Consider the following 23,362-nt stretch of genomic DNA (forward strand, 5'->3'; position numbering starts at 1 on the left):
TCACAGCCCTGCCACAGAAATAACAAATAAAGAACTACTAAGCACCATTTGCCTGCTAGGTTGAGATAAAAAAATAGATTGGGGCAGTGGCAGCCAACTGGGCAAGTGCCAGCCTCGGACTGACATGGGCAGTGTCACTCTTGTATTCTAGTCCACCCCTTTTGAGAAAATACTGAGGCACTTGCATTAGTACAGTCCAGTAAGAATTAACGTGTTCATAGAACTTATGGCGCTGGAACACAAACAATACAGATATAAAATTTAAGAAACACAAATGTTAAAAGCTAGTAAATTGTAATTTAGTTTTTTGTTTTGATTTTGGGCAGCACTGCTGCTCATGAATGATTTGAAGATTCACCCATTGTGAAGAAATACAATGTTAAGAGCGCGCAAGTGTTGGTGTATAGGAATGCACTGCTCATTTAATTCGCTCTGAAATCTTAACAGTCATGAATGAATGAATTGGGCATTCACTATGAACAAGTTAAAATGCATGTTAACTGCTAGAAAATATGCATTTGATTAATTTCTCACAAATACTTACACAGACCAACCTTGTGAGAGCTGATGGAAGATCAATTATTTTCAATTTCAGACTATTTTTGCGCCATATATGCAAAAGGCAAGTATGTACATCATTTACAAAATAACCTTATAACTGTAGTGTAATACTCTTCACATGAAATGTACAGTACATAATCATTCTCAGATGTACTTCGAGCAGGCTTACCCCTCTGGCCATCAATATTTCCAAAAGGATCCTAGAAACCACTTTTTAGCAGAGTTCCGACAACTCCAAATCAGCAAGTTGGAAAAAACTCTGTGTGTTTGGTCATACTTTGGTCAACTATTTGGGCCTGTGATACTAGCGTTTTATTTCATCTAAATGCTCCAAGACCTGCAAGGTATTGATATAAATCACTACAAATGCTCTTCCAATAATTCCAGAGGCAAAAACAAAGCTTCAAACCTCACACATGTGGATGATACACAAATAATAATAGTTTGGCAGCGTTGTGTGCTAAGATTCAGTCTACGCTAGATGGAATGGAAGATGAAACATACAAGAGTTGTGTGTATGGGTGAAATGTGAGTACCTCCGACACTGCCCTCAATGTTTGAGCTACCACCACAGATCCTGCGACCATAACACGATGAATTAGTGCTAGTTTCCCTACAAAAGCCAAGTCAAGCATAACAGTAAAACTGCAACTAAACTCGGGGTCTGCACAACAATGGGGCTTCTCTACCCGTGTTGGGAATGATTAAACTATTCTATACAAATCAGAGTCTATAGCAGGAACCTCCAGAATGGTATTTTTGACAGCCTGCCACGTAGTAGGAGGGCATACTATCTATGTGCTGTGCTTACTTCAAATTGTTGTGCCACAGTGTTACCTTACTTTGGTGACAAGGTGAAGTTCTCTCAGTATCGCAAGCATAGCTCCTTCCTACCTTTTAGTTCAAGTGCAACCCACAGGTCTTCAACAACTTAACTGAGGGCCTTTTCAAGGTCTACAAATATCAACAGATTTCAACACTAAGACACCGTTGTGGAGCAGATTTAACTAAGCAGCGTAAACACGCAGATTCTGCTTCGCTCTTGTCTTGCATGGGCGGGCGACTGGCTTTGCATAAGTCAGGAAACAATAGGTGTGTGAAAAGCGTACTCATTCCTGATTGGATGTTGCAAAGGATATTTGCAAAGAAACAGTAAATCCCCAGAGAAATTCATTATATGAATCTACAAAATAAACACTAAATAGATTTCATTTCGCCAGAGCATCTTACCAACAGAGAAGTGGGACATTTAAATGTCTAGAGAGTTAAGTGACTAGTCACAGAGAATGCTACAGGACACTGCATAACACAACGAGGAGAAAACACAGGGGACACAGAACTGGAAATTATCTGCAACCATGACCTGCAGCAAGCCATTACCCTAACTATAAGCAATCAGGATCACAGCCTGCAACCAGAATGGAAGGAAGCAGGTTTAACCTGAAACCCATTCCTTTTAAGTCAGACCAGGTCAGCTGCACACAGCCTTTCTATAATAAGTGTACACAATCCAAGTAGTGGGACTCGCGTATCTGCTATGATATGTGCCAACATGAGAAATGAACCAATGATGGCAAAGAAAAAACAAGACATGAAAATGCAAAGGTAAAAGTGTTTTTTTATTCATTAAAAGCACTGTTGACCTGAGGAACAGATACAACACCCAAAAGTGCAGCAACCTTCCATAGCCTCCTAAATGGTAAGGAGAGCTGGATGCTTGCCAAAACTGAGCGAAAGTAATAACAGGAATTCATACAACTATCAAAAGAAGAGCTAATTCTAATAATAGGCATTCTTGCAACCATCCACGAAAAAGCTAATTTGATTTTCCTTTTGCATGAATTATTGGGATACGGCTCATAAATCAAGCATTTGCAAATGACACTCAGTTGACTACAATCAAATTTTCCTAAATGTAGGGCATAGGATCTTCAGAAGCAATTGAACAATGCAAGTGGTAATTCTGAAAAGAAGATCATCTGAGAATGCATACATTCACTTACTGTGCATAGACCGACTCATTTGTATTGTCAATAGGAGTGCAGTCGTTATGGATACACTGTATGCGTGTCATGACCTCAGTGTAGAAAAACAAAAAAATATAATTATTTTATAGAAATTCTAAAATATAATTATTTTATCAAGAGAATAATGCCTGTCACTCTTACATGGCAGTCAGATCTGTAGCACTTGATCAGCCAATTGCACAGATGAAATATATTATATTATACTCTTCCATTTCTCTCTCCAGGCTCAAATTGGTAAAGACAGCTAAACACACTCCAGGTGTGGTCAGCCAGCCATCGGAAAGGATGAGACATTTAATGAGTGCACACACTTGGGATTCTTTTTTCTTGCTTCAAGAATATGGGAATGGAATTTCATAATTCCACTGAAAGGCTCAAGAAGATGGCAAAGGGACTACTAAACATTGCAAGTTGAGCACTTTTGACTTCCATCTCTCCATTTCCCAGCTTATAACTAAGTGGGTTGGCTAAAACCTGGGATATTCATTTTAGATTCAAGTCCATAAGATTATGGTAGATTTTCAGGATGTCCAGAGAAAGTAAATTTACATACAGGGATTCTTAATGGAAAATAGTTAATGCATGGTTATTCTGATATGCTTGCGAGGATCCAGCCTTTACTGTTCAAGGAACAGTATCAAGGAAACAAACATTGCACTATTATAGATAAACTAAGACAACAATTTCCAAATTCAAGGATGCAGTGGGAGATTAATGTTGGCAAGCATGTAGGCAGAAGTTGAACACATCCATCTGTGGGAAAGGAGGAAGTAGCAAATCTTGTAGGTCATATCCATAACATTTCCAGTGCTAAAGACGGGGAAAATGGAGTACTTGGTTGAATCCTAAATATATAGCTTAGACTGAAAAATTTGCTTTGTTCCAAACAGAACATCTGAGGGGTGGTTGTGGATGATCCAACTGGACAGTGTATATTTTATGAAAAATAAATCATCAAATGCCTGGTACACATTTGAACTTCATGTTGCCACTCTGCACAATTAGGCTACAGATTACTTCTAAACATACAGCTCATTAATTAACTGAGCATTACTGATATTTTTACAAGAGGCGTGTAACTGTGTAAAACAAGTTAGCATGGTCAGCCTCCTGAAGAATATATAGCTCATGTATCATGCTTTTTAAGGTTACATTCTGGATGGTGATGTAATGTATCACTTGGTTCCCTGGCACACTACCTTCCAAGATGGGAGAAGAGAGGGTTAACAATGAACCCATGGTTTTGAAAGCACATCACAATATGCATGAATGCATCAATAGCTAGATTAATACCCTAGAAAACTATGCCATGTGAGTGCTACTTTTTTATTAGTTTAAATAAGGAGCCAGTCCAAGGAATTAATTGAGGCCAGTGGCAACCTGTAAAAACCTGGTAATGCTGCTTCTTGGGTAAGTCAGGAATTGCTAAGGCATACCGCCACACAGAGAAATGGCCCTCTAAACTGGCAATGTTTGCAAGTTTCAAGGTAATCTCTGAAGTGGTACAATGTAATCATACTTTAATTCACTTAATCTTTAATTTGCTAATAAAATGTTGACCTGTAACGATGGTCTGTTTGGAGAAAGTTCAAAGATCATTAAAATAATAAAACTGCAAACAGATACAAACCCTTGACTTCTGAAAGGCAGCCTGGCATACAGCACTCCGATTTTGTTTCCCTAAGTGATGCTTCTGTGTTTTTTAAATGTGCTATTCTTCCACTTCAAGTAGTCATTTTAAGATCGATTAATTAAAAGCATATTTTGTTTGTGTTAAACTAGAAATGCACAATTATCTTTTCCTGTTGCTTTGATACACGCTTAACATCGGTTATACTAGATTTCTTTTGAGGCAGTTATGGCTCCTCATTTAGTGAAACTGTGGAAGCTCATCCAAACACCGATACAGTACAATTTAATCAGTGTCTTTTAGTTGGGAAGGAGAGATGAATGTTTGACCTAAAATGCCAATGTAGAGACTACTATTTCACAGGTCAGATCACTTACAGCTCACTATATCAGAGCAACTGAGGACCTGCAACCAGAAAGCCCATGCTTCTCCTGTTGACGTTCATGAGTTGCCTATGAACAGAGTAATGTATTTATTATGACACATGCTACACTGTACTTTTCTTCATTAACTGTGATAATATCAAAAGTATTACCTGGTTGCTAGGCCCAACTGTAGAAAGAGCATGCTCTGAAGGATGAATTATGCTTGGATGAAGTAAATGAGGGAGTGGAGGAAAAAGTTGTGGCACTGCTTGCATGTTCTGAGAGTGAACAGGGTAGTGAGTCTCACAGTGGATTACTGGTGGAAAAACAGGCTGGTACTTGTGTGGCTGTGGTAGGTGGATTGACGTTGACTGTACCACTTCAGAAGGTACTGCAGTTACTGTAGGTACAGGAGCAGCTGAAAAGTTTGGCACACTTGCCTGGAAAGGCAAGAACAAATATGGGCTAACTGGCTGCCCAAGAGGAGCCGGAGAGGCTGGAGCTAGAGATGTCAGAGCGTTCACTGAAAGACTTGGCATACCCGCTGCAGTGGGAATAGACACAGTGGTGGCAGAAGGTAATTCAGACACATTTGAAGGAAGGATGTCAAGTCCTGCCATCGAAATAACTGGAGGCAGGGTGGCATATTGCGAAAACTGCAAAACAACATACAAGAGCAGAGAAATAAATGCTCATAATGGTTAGAATGGCTATGTAACCACAGTACCAGCCCTTACAAAAGAAGAAAATTATTTCGGCAAAAGCCAAGGAAACATTAATTCTAATTACACAATGTTTACGAAGCATATTTTAAAACACAAATGTAAAGCTAGACATTCAACACTAAACAACTGCGAACTACTGGTGATGTTCAAATAAGGTTCCTTTGCAGTTTATCTTTTCATAATTTATAATGATACAAATGTTGTGAAACCCCAACCCCTCAAGGCGACATCTTGGATGTTCCTTACCAATGCCTCGCATCTCCATGTCCCAGTACTGTTTGTAGCTCACACTCTTTGCTTTCAGAAACCTCAGAATTCTCACAAATAAATCAGATGGTTCTACTTCCAACCACACACAAGGAACACAGTATTTAGATAAAGCAACATACAACAAGGGTTCAATTGAGTCACTAAACTTCGATGAGGACTGGCTGCGTGGAGTTAAAATCAACTCATGGAGACAACAGCGATCCCTGCTGCTTCTTAATGTTTATATCAAATCAAGTGCACGAACAAAAAGGGCTCACCTAAACTGTCTGCTCAAAATTCTGTGCGATCTGGCTGGGGAGTTTCCTCAGGCAGACTGTTTGCTCACTGAGGACTTTAACACCAACCTTTTTCAGGGAAACCCATCGGATTTTGGAGGTCTTCTACCACTCCTTCCGCCGGCATTGAAGGATCAGTTCAAACCCCCAAATCTACCACATTGTGGTTTAGGGAGCTTTGTGTGTTGCTACTCTATAGCGCCGGTTTCATCGTAATGAACGATAGGTTCAAACAGGATATTCCCCTGAATTGGACATGGACAAATGGTCGAAAGCACTCTTACCTGAACTACACTATCTGTAACTCAGGCCTGTTCTCATACTTGGAAAACTATAGCATCATAGCGTGACCTGAGAGTGACCACCACCCACAAGTTGTCACCGTCACCCTAAACGCAGCTCACCACGATTCTGCTCCAATTTCTCACAAGGGAGTTCACTCCGAAAACTTAAAACGTTTAAGATGGAATGATGATATCAGCATTAACATCATGAAGGAATGCCTCTTATTTATATCAGGTGGCTTCCCCTTGACAGCCTCTCCCATCACTGATTGGTCAAACTTCTGTTCTCATTTGTTAAGCCTTTTTCCATCTCATTCGCACCCCTATATGTTTTTTAGCAGGACCCAGTTCCCTATTTCAAATCAAACCATGGTGCTAAAGAAAATCAGAATCACTGCCCTACGGGCAATCAGGAAGCACCCCGACTAACGATCGACTGCACGACTATAAAATTGCACAAAAAAACCACAGACAGGCCTGCCAAAAGGACCAAAAATCCCACCTTGAACAACTCGGGTGTAAGCTTCTCTGGGAAAGCACAAACCAGAATACAAGAAAATTCTGGGCGCTAATGAATAGACAAATCAACGGAACAACCAGCCAGGGGAGTGCAAACATCGCAGAGGCAGAATGGGTCATATTTCTGACTGGCCATTTTAGGGCCAATGGAGGAGCAGATCCTACAGAAACAAACAATTCCACAATGATTAAAAATTGCCCTACAAAGTGCCAGGACTGTTCACATGAGTCGATGAAATATCAATGTGAGAACATTTCAATCACCCAAGTAAGGCTGGCAAAAATACTATCAAAAGCAAGACCAGACGGAGCACCAGGTCCAAACGGCCTGCCACAGGTCCTGTTTAAATCAAATATTCCTCTCTGGTAAAAACAACTAACAACTCTTCAATTTTACACTGAGTTCAACCATACCCTCCTCCTGGCAAAGTACAATAATCCACCCAATGCACAAGTCTGGCTGCTACTCGTCCCCAAACAATTATAGGTTGATAGCCTTACTGGACAATGAGGCAAAGTACTTTGCGAGTATCTTACTCGAAGAACTGAGTTCTTGGGCTGACCTGAAAGTTCTGATCCCAAAAAATCAAACTGGTTTCATTGCAAACTCAGGCACCATGTCCAACTTATTGGCATTATCAATACTCCTCGATAAAGCACTAATCTCATTTAAGGTTGTTTTGTTGACTTTAAAGCTGCCTTTGACGGGTCCCTAGGACAGCACTCTGGGCGAAGCTAATGAAATGGGGAATCCCGGTCAAACCTTTGGAGGCCATAGTCCAACTACATACTAACACCTGGATACAAGTCAAGCTTGGCACCAGCTCACATCTGTCTCGAAAAATCAAGACGACAAGAGGAGTTAAATAGGGATGTGTGTTAGCTCCACTGCTTTTCAACTTGTTCATCGCCGATCTCTCAGTGGAACTAGATGCGATAAAAAGCCATGCCCCCCCCCCCCCCCCCAAAGATTGGTGGTGCCCAGTTAAGCAACCTTCTGTATGCCGATGACCTTGCCCTCTTCTGCAGTGGCTGCTGGTGAACTTTGAAAGTGGTGAGGCAAAAATATATCACTTTATATTATCATAGGAGTATGCGAAGGGAGTAAGCCCGACTCCCGATGGGAATTGGCAGGGAGTTCTAACACTGAAAACATTTTTTTTTTTTTTAAATAGTGTAATATCGATTTAACTGTCATCTCCTAAATTCTTCTATGTAATTATTTTATAGCACCACTCACCTAAGTGTAGGGTGTCGGAGTGCTTTCATTGAACAGAGACAATGAATCATACAAGTGTGTAAATCAATGTACAGGAAACGTTACACAAGACATTGAGTCTTACAGGGTGTAGGAATCTCATATCATCCAAACTTCTAGACGTTCTATGTTAAGAGTGAATGGCTGGGAGGACCATATAGTTAGAATATAAAACGTAATGCAGTTGATTGTAATTGTCTGCTCTAACAAGACTATCACTTCCCAAAGGAACTCTACTTTGCAATCTTAGAACAACAGATTGAGAAAAAATAAGGATGTAAACCCAAGACTAACAGTTTGCATGCAGCACCTTCATAGCAGTAAATCGATTACTGTACAATATTAGAATATTTCAACTTATGAACTGGGAGGAACAAAATTGCCTCAGTGTTAGAAGCAGTAACCCACTTACCTAGCTCAATATTCTGTGATCTACATGTTACACAGTGTGCCTTGCGTCAGGCACATTCATCCTCTATACTACTTCATGAGTCAAAACTGTGATTGGAAAAAACAAAGAACTCTCCCAGAGCTGTGTTAATCACTAGAGTCATCATTTCCAGCATAATCTCCTCAAAATTGCTTGGGGACACAGACCTCTGCATCAGGTGTCTTAACCAATACAGCCTCTTTTTTTAACCAGTTAGGTAATCTCAAACAGATTTACAGTCAAATCTGTGATGCCAATTTCATTGCAGCAGATTTATTTTGAAATACATTTGGAAAAAGACTGTCAGAATCTGGTTCTCAAGCTCTGGCCCTCATGAATTAAACCCCCTTTCCTGTGCCAACATTAGAGTATGTTTTCCAAATTAAGCACTTCAACTCCCGGATAATTACAGCAAACAAAGCCAGAAAAATGAGTACAGAATATCTAAATAAAACGTGTACAGAAGCGTGATTGTCATGTACGATGTATTGTATTGTAACTGCGTTTATATAGCGCTTACTACCCACGACGAGGCGTCGAAGCGCTTTTTCGGCGAGTAGCACGCTACTCTGGGACCCATAGAGGATTAGTGTTGAATTAGTATAGTGAAACATTCAAGTATATTTTAAGTGGTGGATAGGTTAGTCAGTTATTTGGATTAGGAAGGATAGCAGAAGGATAGAAGAGGAAATAAAGGTTTGTATTTATATAGCGCGTGTTACCCCTGATGGGGTGTTGAAGCACGCTGCTCCGGAAACCCATAAAGGATTAGTGGTGAATTAGTATGGTGAAATATGAAAGTAATTTGAGTGGTGGATATTAGTCAGTTAATTATGGTCAAAACTTCAGCATTCTGAAACAATGCGGTTTTGGAGAACTGTGCTGATAACTGCTGCCTTTTTCAGGATCTTGTGCTCAATCAGGATGTCACCCCTAAAGGAATGTGCCCTTCACTGCTGATCTCCGTTATTCTGAAAAACCAAAATCTTACCAAAGAGTACTCATCATTCCTCTCACCAACCCCAGGTGAAGGTGGCGATCCTTGCCAATTACCCAAGAATCTCAAGTACTGCTATCTCAGCGAAGAGTGCCATTAGTGAAGGTGCCTAGTACTGCTGATTCCCCATGATTCTCAAATATTGCAATCTCAGAGAATTCCTCTCACCAATTCTAAGTTTAAAAATGCCCATCACCGTAGATTCTGAGGTCTCTGAAATGGTCCAAACATAGAGATGGGTGCCTATTAGTCTACCCCTCATTAACAACTAAGCTCTAGTAGTGTGTGTCAATCGCTGGCAACTCCCCAGGACCTTTACAACCAAGGAAAGCAGTACTCCTCACAGGATTCAGATGCTAGTGCCTACAACCGCTGATGCCCCTTGCACTCTTGGAGTAGTGTGTAAGGCAACTGCCACATTCCGGGAGAACAGGGCCTCCTATTTTTCAACCTAGTGTGAGTTTTCTCCCACAATAGGCTATTAGTGGCAGAGTATAATCGTGGGCCACCCTTGCTAAGCTGTTATCCGAGGAGAGTGCTTAACCATTGCGTGCAGTCTTCAAACGTATTGGAAAGGTTTTTAAATTAATTATTCCTTTCCATAGATTACTTACCTGCGTTTTTCTGCGCGTCTTGAATGGCTCCATTCGGTCCTTTTATTATAGCGCCAGGAACGTGCTGATCACGGCCGTATCAGGAATCAGGTTAGAGCTGAGCTTTAACCCTCTTTTCAACCCTGCTCCATCCTGACTCCTGATAGGCCCTGGAGCGATTTTATTCAGCGCCCGAGCACGCATCCATTCTTAGACATGCTGAGCTGCAAATAGCATGCGCAGCAAGTCTATGGGTTGCGAATGTGTGAAGAGGGCTGAAATGAAAAGCGCTCTTCACACATGCGCAAAACATCGAGCTGAAGCACCCATGCCCTGTGTTGCTTCTCTGTGCTGTTCCGTTGACACCTGCACAGAAATGAAAGCAAAACAAACTGACAAATCTGTCAGTTCGTCCGTTTGCATTTCTGGAGGCTGGAAACGTAGAGTAGCTTTTCTCTCCTCCTGTGTGCTGGTGATGTGAGGTTGCCGCCCTTGATCCCACTATGGACCAGCCGCCACTGCTCTTCAGTCTCCCTCGAGTAGGACTGCAACGTTTGTTAAACAAACTACATAGTTATACCGCTATGAACAACTTAGAGGTAAACCTAAAGAAAACCCAAGTGGTCATATTCGGCAGCAAGCACTATAGAGGAGGTGGTTGGACGTATAACAACTCTGGACTCGTGGCAGGAAAATCTTACAAATGCCTGGGGATTAACTTTGGCTCTAGGGGCACCTTTGCCAAACATCGCAGCGACATCTCAATGAAAGGTATGGCTCTCCAAGTGAATCTTTCAAAACTTTACAAAAAATTGACAAGCCAGAGTTTAACTCCAATGTTGGAAGTCATGAGAGCAAAATAGGCCCCATGCTGTCGTATGGCATTGAAATGTTCCGGGGCAAACTGAGCACAATATTAAACCAACATGTGACTAAGATCTACAAAAGTCTTTCAAATGCCAAAATCCGCATCTGCTGCACATATCCGAATAGAACTGGGCCTTCTAAATCACGAAATGCTAAGTGCAGGTGCCTATCTAAAACTGTGCCTCAAGTTAAGGCAGGCCATAGTTGGTTCCCTCGAGTCTCTGTTATGGTCTGATATTCGCTTTAGTAATTCTGGTGGGTCCTACAGTCCATCAGACGAGCTACAGTGCAGGGGCTGCGGGGACTTGGCGGAGTCTTTGGAGCACGTTGTATGCTTCTGCCCAGCACTGCTGGCCCAGTGCAGACTAAAACGGAGGCCAGAGTGGAACAGACTGGGAGTCCGGTCTTGTAGGCAGGCAATCATTGCGGCATTGAATCCAGAGAATACTACATTAAACATAAGCTTCACAATCTTTATTCACCGTGCATATCGCAAGCTCAACCAGCAAATTCCAGGCCCTGTACCAACCTCGAGGAATGTGCAAAGGTGACTAAAACAACGGCATATCCACGAAGCCGAATTTCAGCAAAATCTATGTACTCTGCCCCTGCAATAATATGGAACGCGATCCTGATGACCCGACATCTACTACAGACAACTGACAGCTGCCACATCGATCTGTACCTATTTTTGGGGACACTTTACAACTTCGTGTCCTATCTGTGGCTTTTAGCAGCAACTTTTATTTTCTTTTTATATTATCTGTTTTTCAATGACATTATGCTACGACGCGGGTTTACGCAAGTGATGGTTATTTTGCATTAGAAGAAACTCTACATCAATCACTTTACAACTTGAAGATGACCAATGTTTGTGTGGTGTCTTCTACTTCTATATGCTATGAGGAGCTTGGTTTTCCGTAATTATACATTTCATTAAATGAACCTCATTATCTCCCAGGTTCTCAGTTCGGCCCAATCTTCTTGCTACCTTCAATCAATCCCAGTTTGATCCAATCCTCTTGTTACTTAATGGGTTATCAAGGATTGTCTAGGCTGCAAGGAGCGTCTAAAAATTCCCTGGTTGCCTTATATGAAAGATGTTTTAAAGGTCCTGGGGAAAGCTAGTCCACCCACAGTTCCAGCTAATATTTATAAATATGATATGTATAATATAACGGTTCAGTTCTTGAACAATAGATATTTGGAAAATGAAGATGTGGAACTATTTAAACCATTATTTAGACCTTAGATCATGCTGCAGTCATGCCTTAGAACTGAATCTGATTCACCGAAGGTGGCTGGGTGCGTGAATAGGACACTCCCTATTTGTTGTCGGACCGCTATTACTCATTTCTAAATCTGTTTCCCACTGGGTCGGTACTACCACTTCGCGTGTTTGTCACTTTGATGGCGTCTCTGTCCAGGCATTTTTACATTTTGAATCTTTCAGCAAATTGCACTGTATTTATTCAAAATGTTTTTTTAACTCCTACATGGAAAAGATACAACTTTGCTCAGCATAAAAGAGTTTTTTTGCTTCTTACCTTTACTAAAGGGGGATGTTGCTTCTTTTGCTGCAAGTTCTTTTTTTAATTTGTCTTGACATGCCGAAAGACAATGTGGTTTTAAAAAAAAATGTTTTGTCTTATTACACTTTGGTCATCTTAACCACTCAGTTTTGTATATGTATTGTATGTATGTTTTACTTTTATGATTATATTTTTAATCAAATAAATTACCAATTATTATTATTATGAAGAGGCTATATACTTGTGAAAATTGGTTCTGTGTTTCTTTTGCCAATTAATCAATCAATCATCTTGTAAAGCAAGACTACTCACCCATAAGGGTCTCAAGGCACTTTGAGGACGGTGGGGAAGGTGCCAGCCAAAATGCAGAAAAAATTAAAAGATTTTACTTATCTGATCAAGTGATTTTTTGTTTTGCTCTTTCAAAATGACAATTGTATATAGTATCTTACATGAAAGTCATAATTGGCATAGCCGTTTTACATTTGATAAATTGTAAAATTGGCAAAATTACAATCTCCCTTGGTGTTTCCTTACCTGCTGCATTTCCCTGGGGGCTGGCGGGTCCTCGCTGCGGAGCGGCTGTTTCTTCTCCGGCTGATGTGGTGGTGTGTGTAGCGGCTGCTGCGTGGAGGGTCCAGCAGCCTACATATCCCAGGCTCCTTTGCCGCAGATCCCGGAAGCGGACACCAGGCATTTCGCGCCCGACGGCGATTTAAAAAAGTCTCCGCCCCTGGCAGAGCGGGTTCTTTGAACACCTGCGGACATCTGACGGTGGTGTTTCCTTACCTGCTGCATTTCCCTGGGGGCTGGCGGGTCCTCGCTGCGGAGCGGCTGTTTCTTCTCCGGCTGATGTGGTGGTGTGTGTAGCGGCTGCTGCGTGGAGGGTCCAGCAGCCTACATATCCCAGGCTCCTTTGCCGCAGATCCCGGAAGCGGACACCAGGCATTTCGCGCCCGACGGCGATTTAAAAAAGTCTCCGCCCCTGGCAGAGCGGGTTCTTTGAACACCTGCGGACATCTGACGGTGGTGTTTCCTTACCTGCTGCATTTCCCTGGGGGCTGGCGGGTCCTCGCTGCGGAGCGGCTGTTTCTTCTCCGGCTGATGTGGTGGTGTGTGTAGCGGCTGCTGCGTGGAGGGTCCAGCAGCCTACATATCCCAGGCTCCTTTGCCGCAGATCCCGGAAGCGGACACCAGGCATTTCGCGCCCGACGGCGATTTAAAAAAGTCTCCGCCCCTGGCAGAGCGGGTTCTTTGAACACCTGCGGACATCTGACGGTGGTGTTTCCTTACCTGCTGCATTTCCCTGGGGGCTGGCGGGTCCTCGCTGCGGAGCGGCTGTTTCTTCTCCGGCTGATGTGGTGGTGTGTGTAGCGGCTGCTGCGTGGAGGGTCCAGCAGCCTACATATCCCAGGCTCCTTTGCCGCAGATCCCGGAAGCGGACACCAGGCATTTCGCGCCCGACGGCGATTTAAAAAAGACTCCTCCCCCCGCATCGCGGGACCGCGCGCGGGCGGCGCCGGGCTAAGCCCGGGCAAAGGGCGGGCCGTCTGTGGCCGTCCGGGGCCAAAGGAGGCCGGGCTGGGCCATATCCCTTACCTTTTACTTCCAAATCTGATTAAGGTGATGCCCTCGCCAGGACCACGTGAAACTCCTTTAACCCCTTCCATGCCCATGACGGAACGGTTCCGTCATGAGCATCGGTTGCGCTGTGCTCATGACGGAACCGTTCCGTCATGGGCCCGCCCGCGCTCGAACCCTTCAGCACCGCGGGGGAATTCCCGCAGCGCTGAAGGGGTTAAGGGAGGGGGGCAGCAACACAGGGACACTGGACAACTACTTCAAATCTGCCAAAGGAGACGCAGGCAAGGAAAATTCTCTGGAGAGACGCAGGGCGGAGCGGCGGCGCTCCATTGAATCCATGAAGAGCAGACCCTTGACAGAGATCATCCCGTATCCTATTTCCCAAGAGGAAGGTACGCCCCCCAATAGCTTAAATCCTCTGACTCTTGAGGACTTCCCCCTCTTATTTCGGGAAATTCCTAGTTCCCCTGGGTTGGTCCCTGGAAAGTCCATAGACACAACTCCTCCCATGACATGTGTTACCCCCGTTAATTTGGTTACCCAAACTCCCCCTTTGCATGCAACTAAGAAAAGTAAGCCAAAACAAAGTGTTGTGGTGGAGCTGCATAGGCCTCCACCAAGCAAACGTAGTAGGAAGTCAATGGGGGGGAGGGGGAAAGCCAAACTATCCCATCTAGATTTTGGCAAAAAACACACAAACGCACTACAATCTGGGAGGGACAATGAGACTGTGCCTATTGCTCTTCCCTCCAAGGCCCCCAGCTCCAATATAGCTGTTACTAATAACGACCCAGTGGCCAATACATCTAATATAAATCCCCCTCTCACATCTATAGGGAGTATAGAATTCCTACTTTGTTCCCTTCTGCAGCCCATTAGCGATAGCCTGAAAAAAGTGGAGATTAGGCTCACTCTACTAGAGACATCTCTTACTACCTTGAACACCTTAGTTAGTAAGCAATCTAATAATATGGGACCTCATCTCCCCGCAGGAAACCCTCCTAAAATAGGAGTCCCACAGGGTGCTAACAAAGTCCCCCCTCAGAGCGTGCCTACTGCCCCCCCCCCCCCTGCAGCCATTAATGGCTATTTCAGTCCAGGCACCGCGCAGTAACTCAACCAATAGGCCTTTACAACCAATAGACTCTGCCCCTCAAAGTTCCCAGACAGGGATTAATGGCGGCCACCAAGAAGCCGGCAGCGCCCCTCTATTCTCCCCGGGCCGGCAAGCCCCAAGACCACGGAGACCAGATCTGCCGCCAGAAGCTAATAGTCTAACGGTGGTCCTAGCAGGTGCCCCCCATCTAAGATCAGGGGAAAATGAAGACTACCAATCCCTAAAGAAAAAGGTCATTAAATGGCTAAATTGGAACCGACCCCTACCATCTCATTTTAATAATGAGATTATTATGGTTAGAAGGGTCCCTTGGTTAGGGAAGACCAGAAAAACAATAATAGGGGATTGCATCTTGGTAACTTTTAAAGATCCGGGCACTGTTCTGCATATCTGTGAAGGAATAAATAGATCACTGGATTCCACTATTCAGACCCTTCCAGTATCCTTCTTTTTCCCCCCTATCCGCATGCACCATGCTCCATCGCATGATGAGTGGGTAAGGGTGGAACATAGACGCAGACATAAGGACTATGTACAACGCCCAAATCTCCAATTGCAGGACACACCCTATTTTCATTTCAACCGTTTCAATTGTTTGAATGGTTTGGATGGGGTTGATTGACTTTCCGCTCACACGCCAATGACCCAAGACTGTGGCTCCTGTAGTCTTTCCAAGCCATCCACCCCGATTGTTGGTAAAACCCTTGGTCCACTGAACGATCCAGTGTTCCTGGATGATGGCACCAGCAGACTTTTTGATCTATCTGCCCACAATGTTGACAATGCCTCTGGAATATTGAATGAGCCAACACCTGTGGAGAACGGCTCCAGTGGACTTTCCGAACCATCGGTCCCTACTGTTGGTAATGCGTCAGAATTCCCGATTGCAGTAGAGTCTGGAACCATCTCCTCTAACCCCTCTGGTACGGCAACTAATACCCCTGAACATCTGAGGCTAATTTGCTGGAATGTTGCTGGACTGGCTAATAAACTGGGTGACCCGGACTGGGCAAATTATATCGAGACTGGAGACGAATGTATGTTCCAGGAAACTTGGGCCAGAGAGGACTATGGTCACCAAGGCTACATGTCATTCTTCATTCCAGCGAGGTGGGAAGGCAAAGGTCGTCCGTCAGGAGGGCTTACGACCTGGGTCGCATCTCATCTGGGCTGTGTGGCAACGCGGTTGTCGGCTAACTCTGAAGATATCCTTGCGGTTTCATTATCATGGCCCAACCAAGCTAAACTTGTGTTTATTAACATTTATTCTAGGCCAATGGGAATTGCAAAGGAATCACCGACCATAGATGAACTCTCCAACTTTATATCTGACCTACCGAGTGATTCATTCTATGTAGTGGGAGGGGATTTTAATTCTCATTTTGAGCCACTCCCTGGCCTTCTGGACGGGTTATCATCGGAAGAAGAGGCCAGATGGGCAGTGCCTTTAGTGGAAGCTCCACCTCCGAAGGCTTGGACCCCACTAGCACTACAAATTACAGCCCTCACCCTAAAGTTCGGAATCAGAGCTTGTAATGGGCTAATGAAATCCGACATACCTAGTAAAACCACCTACAACAGACCGGGAAGAGAGTCCCGTCTGGACTATGTCTTAGCTCAAATAGTGAAGTGGCCGACAATCCAGGATTTTAGGGTGACGGAAAGGACCGATAGTGACCATAATGCACTCGAGCTTGACCTTGTTCACCCTGGCCCCCAAGCTCTCGTGACTAACGCGGAAGGGAACAACCCTGCGCTCCTCCTTGACAACAGCAGGAGAAGGATCAGGTGGGAGCACTTGGTTACAAGCAAGAATAAACTCCCCATGCTCTATGATGGGATAACCCCCATCTTGGAAACTGTGGGGAGCTTGGACACCGAGGCAAACAACAAAGACTCCCAGGGCAAATTGTACAAGGCTCATGAGGACCTCATAAAAACTGCGGCACCTCATTTCACCTGTAGTTCACGAAAACTAAAAGGGGGGCGGCAAGGCAAAACATCATGGTATAACCTAGCATGCAGAAGGGCAAAAACAGAACTCCTTAGACTAATCAAGGAGGGTTAAGGGGGGGATAGCCTTAAACAAAGCAGGCGAGCTTACAAGAAACTCATTGCCCACGCTAAGGCAGAATGGGAGGAAAATCAGTGGGAAGAACTCACCAAGGCCTTAGCGACCCAAAACCAACGTCTGTTTTGGAGGATAGTGAACGGGGGGTCGGGGAATTTACAATCGGCACTAGAGCCCAACATTGCCCCAGGGGTGTGGCAGGCTCACTTCCAGACCCTATACAGTTCTGAGCCGGGAGAATCTCCTGCTGTTGTTGAGGTGGCCTGGCCGGACTGTGAAGGGGAGCCAATAACGCTGGGCGAGGTCACCGCTGCCATCTCAGGACTGGCTTCTGGAAAGGCGCCGGGACTGGATGGATTACCAGGGGATATGTTTAAACAGGAGCCCACTGTTTGGGCCCCTTACCTTGCCGCCCTTTTCAATGGAGTTCTTGGTGGCATGGAAATCCCTAGTACTTGGCTGGGGGCAGAGGTGGTCCCCATCTTTAAAAAGGGCTCGCCTCTCCTCCCAGCCAACTACAGACCAATCAGTTTAATAGGGTTTTGCTGAATAGGCTCCAGGACTGGATGGAGGAGGTGGGTGCCCTTAGTCCCTACCAGGCGGGATTTAGGAAGGGGGTATCCACAGTGGACCAGGTTTTCAGATTGAACCTAATCTATTGGAGGACAGCAAAATTCGAGGGCGGTAGTCTGTACACAATTTTTGTGGACTTACGGGCCGCCTTCGATCTGGTGCCCAGGGGGAAACTTTGGAGCGGCCTGGCAGAGATGGGTGTTCCCCCGGACATCCTATTGATCTTACAGAGGCTGCACCACAATAATTACGCCCGAGTGAGGTGCGGGAGGTCGGGGGAACTGACCGATAGATTCCCCGTTGGCCGGGGGGTAAGACAGGGTTGTGTGTTGGCACCAACCCTGTTTTGCCTCTTAGTCAATGGGGTAATCGCCCATCTGAATGCCACTGACTATACGGACGCCCCCAAATTAAATGGCAGCAGGGTGCCCGCAATTATGTTTGCGGACGACACCCTGCTGCTATCCAAAACCCCTATGGGTATACAGAGGATTCTTGATTCCTTCGTGGCCTTCTGTACTGATAGGGGGCTGGAAATTAATGCGGCAAAAACCAAATTCATGGTTTTGAATCCGAGCCAAAAATTGCGGCCAAATCCGCAATTGGGAGCTGTACGGCTCGAGAGAGTAGCCACCTTTGAATACCTTGGTGTGACTCTAAACGAAACCATGACTTGGGGATCTCATCAGAGTAGGGCTAACCTCAAACTCATACAAACCACTGGGGGCATCGCCCGAATGATGACTGGTTCATCATACCGTCCATTGGGGGCACTAATCCAGATATATAAGGCCCAGGCTAGGGGAGCGATAATGTATGGGGCGGAACTATGGGGTCACACGTCTTGCCGGAGTCTGTCACTAACGGAAAATAAGTTTATAAGACAGATAGCCGCACTCCCGCCCAGCACCCCGCTCCTCCCCCTGAGGCTTGATTTGGGTTTACGACCGTTAGCTGATGAAATAAGCCTGAGACCCATAGCCTTCTGGCGTAGGCTGTGGAGTAGCAATGATCTTGCAGAATATCGGGCGGAACTGGTCGAACTTCTGAATCACCCAAAAGTGCTCAATATCCCTTGGGTCAAAAACATCCTAGCCACTTGCATGGAAATAGGGCTCCCTGATTTATGGACGGAGCCAGCGAAAGCCGCACTAAACATCTCCAAAAAGTCCCTGGCTAATGTATATCACGAACACAAATTAGCCAGGGCCCAAGCCACCCAGGCAGAAGGGTCCTTATCCTCCGTGTTTCTGCAAAGCAAGGATCTCTATAGGTTTGAGAAGGTATTGGATCCTATTTCCCCTGTACTGGCCCGGAAGCTGTTTCTCCAATGGAGATACGGCACACTGCCCTTCCGGTCTCTTACAAGCACCTGGTCATCGGCTCCCACCACAAAGCAGTGTCCGGTTTGTGATGCTACGGAGGAAACTGACTTGCATGTGGCTTTCTTCTGCCCAGCCTACAAGGTAGCACGAAAATACTGGCTTCTCCCGCTGATAAGGAATATGGGCTGCAGGGAATATGCACCAATGTATAGGATTTTAAAATCTGATGTCTCCGGCCCAACTGTCTTTGCATTAACAAAATTTCTTACCAACGTTTGGCATACGCGTAACCGTATTCTAAAGGCGTTTTTTTTTGTAGGTACTTACCCTCCTCAACTAATATTCCATTTTCTTGTAGGTCTGCCCTGATAAACTAACCAATTAACCAATTGTTTTAATAATGATGAATTAAATTGCCTATTATCTCTTCTTTGATAACTTCTGTTTAATAACTTTTTAATTCTTAAGTGCTAAATTATTTATGTATTTTATCTTGTATGTACACATTTTACTTGTGCTTTTATGGTCATCCGACCGAAATGAAGCTATCAAAGAAAGAACAATCTCCCTTTGTCACAACTACTCAAATATTTAATACTTGATCAAAGCCCAGTGAGAAAGAACTTCTAGGAATATAAAATGCATTATTTCATTTAGCAAATTAAATTAAATTGCCTAGTTCTATTGGGCTCCATGTAGCTCCCTTCAAACAGGATTGTAAAACGAAACTGTAGGGTGCCCAAGATCTTATCTGAGAATTGCACAGCCCCAAAATAAAAGATGATCAACGATGCCCTTGATGCAGCTACAGGGATATAGAACAGTGCCAGCATCATGAGAACGAGGGGTCCTATGAAAGGCCCCAGGGGGCTGGTGCACTGACAGATGGCACAGTGGAGCACTGTGGAATAAGACAGGCACACAAAGGCATCTTTCAATTTAGCAACCTACCAACCCAACCAGCTTGCAAGTTACCATCCAGGGCCCCCTACCCTTCTGTGTTCAAGAGGAATGTGGGACCATGATGCAACTTATTTGGGCCAGGGAGGACCCCAGCCATCAAACCTTTTATGGACATCTGGGGGGGGGGGGGTAGGGGAGGTGTTATCTTCCTGTGAATGAATGCCAAGACAGAACATTGAGGTCTCTTGTTAAGTCTTCCCTGAAAGGATCTTGGAAGGTGTCTATACAAAATAGAATTGCAGAAGCGGTTTCCTTTACCACAATCTGTATGACGGAATAGGAAGTCCAGAGCCCTGAAGACCATTAACCCACAAAGAGCTACCACGGATCTGATTTTACACTGCACCTGAAGTCTGGTGAGTTCTTGAGAATGCCAAAACCTCAAAACTGAATCCACACCATCATGTGTCAGCCTGCTAACCAGGAGCTCCATCACAGGTGGCCTTCAGTTGAGAGTAACACAAACATAAGGCATAGAAGGAGCTCAGACAAGGACCCCAAGAAAACAAAACCAAATGTATAACTGCATTGAGTGACTATGTGGTGGGATTTTTGATCACTCACCACGAAAAATGTAATAAAGAACACTGTTATTACCAGTAGAACCACTCAATCTAGGGGAACTCTGGTCATTCCTCCACTCAAAGTGAAAGTGGCTAAAAATGATCCTTCTACACACAACTTCTGCGAAGAAACCGACACAAATTAAAATGGTGCACGCGAAAAGTAAAGAAGAAAAGGTCGCATTTCCTGAAGTTTCACTATATCTTCTGCAAAACTTTTTTCAATGAATGTGGTTCCTTATTCTTCGTAGCCTAGGCTACTTGTTGATATCATTTGCAATTGTTCAGTTACTACTGCAATTGTTCACAGTTACTACTATATTGATTGCTTTGATATAGCAAGTTGTAGTAACCTGGCTTTAATGTTGTTCATATCACCTCATGCTCTGCCAGTGGAATGTTCCAAGGATGATGTATTACAGAATGTTGGGAGTCAGAAGTCACAGTTGAGAAGGGCTGAGCAGCATGCTGGCTGCTCCTGGTGGGGTCTGTACTGGACTTAACTACATGTCCTGTAATTATCTACAAATAAACACCTGAAGATCCTCTATACGTCTGGACCTCGTTACTACACAAGTGTTATACGTTGAACTCTAAAAGTAATATCATTGGATTTATGCCCAACTATATGCTATAGGTATCCTACAACTATGTTTTTAATTGAATATGTCAATTGCTATATATTTTTTATATTAATGTATTTTTCTTTTTTCAATCGCTGATATTTTCGTTATGTTATGTCTGTTTTTAAACCTAAATAAGAATGTGTGTATACGTTTCTTGGGTTTCAAGGACATTTTGCATTTGCAAGGGAGTTTTCCTTTTTTTCTCATCTACAATTGAAATGTATTTGTAGAACATCCATTTTTGCAATATCAAGTTTAAAGTATTTTTTTTGACACAAAAAAAACCAAAAGGAAACAAAACAAAAGGTGTGAAAATAAAGAGGATAATGAAAGGTTTAAGAGAAAGGAACACATGCAACTGTAAAATTATTTGGAGCAGGTGAGTGACTGAATCTGCCACCATTTCAGAGTATGGAATGAATTCCAGGTTAGTAATGATTACTATCAGAGAGACTGGGTAGTGGTAGGAACATGTATTAGGTGAACTACTCTGTGAATTTATATATCCCCAGTGTCAACATTTTCTTTGGTTCATGCAACAGTAATGAGAATTTAGTTTCACTGATCCGACTAAATGAGCCAATTTGGTTGGCAACGTTGGGCAATAAATATGATCATTAAAACAATGCCAAATTGCCTTTGAGGGATTATGAAGAGATTTTGCAACAGGAAAGGCCCATACCATGACCCATTCACCATGCATTGTGTGATCCCTTCTGCTATAGTGGGACTTCTTCCTCAGCCAGATGCCCATGTGCCAGACTTCAAATACCAGTGCCAGGCACCTGGTTGCTACCCAAACATCTCTGCTTGATAGGTGTAAAATAGTTAGCCAACCCAAATAAAGAGTCTGTCTGATAAATTCAATTTGCTTTGTTCATGTGCCAAAATCCTAGATTTTTATGTTTTTTGACCCCCTAGGATTTGCCCGCTGCTGGCCTCTGCTGCAGCTGGACATGCTCCAGCCTATGTGCAGAAGGACCTTGTCCTGCAGCACTGCTCCTGAGCCTACTCTGAGTTAGAACGCCTGGCTGGCACAAAGCCAGGCATTTCAATGAAAAATTTGCATTTTGTATGTTAACAGTAAAAGTACATGACGCATGCCTGGCACAAGGGCAGTTAAAGGTTTATGGGGAATAAATTAATTGCTCTCAAAATACCAAAATATACCGCTGTGACTTGAATGTCACAAGCAGGCTTAAAGTCACTTACAGCTGCAGCTACATTTCTTCAAATAACGTCAAGTTGTTATAAATTATTATTATTATTTCAGGCGTGCTCTTACTGAATATTATAATTTTTCAGCAGGATGTGGTTTAGCTTGTAGCACATTGTTACAATAAATCCGACTCGGATTTCTTCTTTGTAAAAATGCTATGAGGAATGATAGTTTAATATTTCCCAATAAGAAACTGATGACTTTGTAGGAAAACGTCTGGCCTGCAGATCAAAGTTCAATTAGCTTCTACCATAGAACGTGTTATCCAATCAAATGCCTGGGTGGACAAATAGTATAGACAAGGGGTGGAGTTGTTAAGACATCTTCCTATGCCTAGAAAATGTTTATGGGTGTTACTGTTCCCCAAGAAAGTGATTTAAGGCTTTCTGGGATACAGATCCGCAGATGCTGGCCTATTTCCTACAGAACACGTGAGATACTGTTCTTTCTGTAGGGAAACATGTAGGCTGTTTACTGGGAGGAATCCGTAACCAATGTCATTTTACTCATCAATAATTGGAGATCTTATTAGATTGAATTAACAAAACGTCCTATATCACTTTACTGAATGGAAGGGAAAGATAAGAGTGAAAAATATTTTAGCGTTGGTTAGATATCCTCTCTCAAATATCTTGTGTTTTTCTTAAATATACATAACTACTATTCTGTGTGTTGAAGAGTGCAAGTTCAGTGTAGAGATTTCTGTGTACCCTATAGTGCCTCCTGAATGGGGCCTCCAGGTCTAAAGAGGTACCTGGCCCTGGTGAAAACTTTGGTGGTGTTTGGTGGACATTTGCTCTGGCATGTTTTGGCTTGGAGCAGGCCCTGTGAAACTACAGGGAGCTGCTGACATGTGTGGAACTGACAATCAACTTGAGTTCTTGAAACCTGAAATGGACTTAAATCAGTTATGAGCAACAAACTCGCCCTGCGCCTGTGGCAGGACACCCCTAAAACCTTTTCAGAGTGGGCAGGATCACTGGAGATG

The 23,362-nt window shown here is 43.8% G+C and overlaps 1 protein-coding gene across 8 annotated transcripts in view; it reads right to left on the minus strand.

Annotated features, from left to right (window-relative positions):
* Positions 1-23,362, minus strand: part of WNK2 (WNK lysine deficient protein kinase 2) — a 647,264-nt gene that overhangs the window by 300,903 nt on the left and 322,999 nt on the right. For 6 of the 8 annotated variants that reach the window (XM_085624584.1, XM_085624585.1, XM_085624586.1 and 3 more), the window contains one exon: positions 4,754-5,239. The exons of the other annotated variants lie outside the window; for them this stretch is intronic. In XM_085624584.1, coding sequence (XP_085480710.1) covers positions 4,754-5,239 — 486 coding nt within the window. The remainder of the gene's footprint in view (positions 1-4,753; positions 5,240-23,362) is intronic. 8 annotated transcript variants of the gene reach the window in all.

The sequence above is a fragment of the Triturus cristatus genome, chromosome 9, assembly GCF_964204655.1.
Source record: "Triturus cristatus chromosome 9, aTriCri1.1, whole genome shotgun sequence".
In the NCBI taxonomy this organism is placed as follows: Eukaryota; Metazoa; Chordata; class Amphibia; order Caudata; family Salamandridae; genus Triturus; species Triturus cristatus.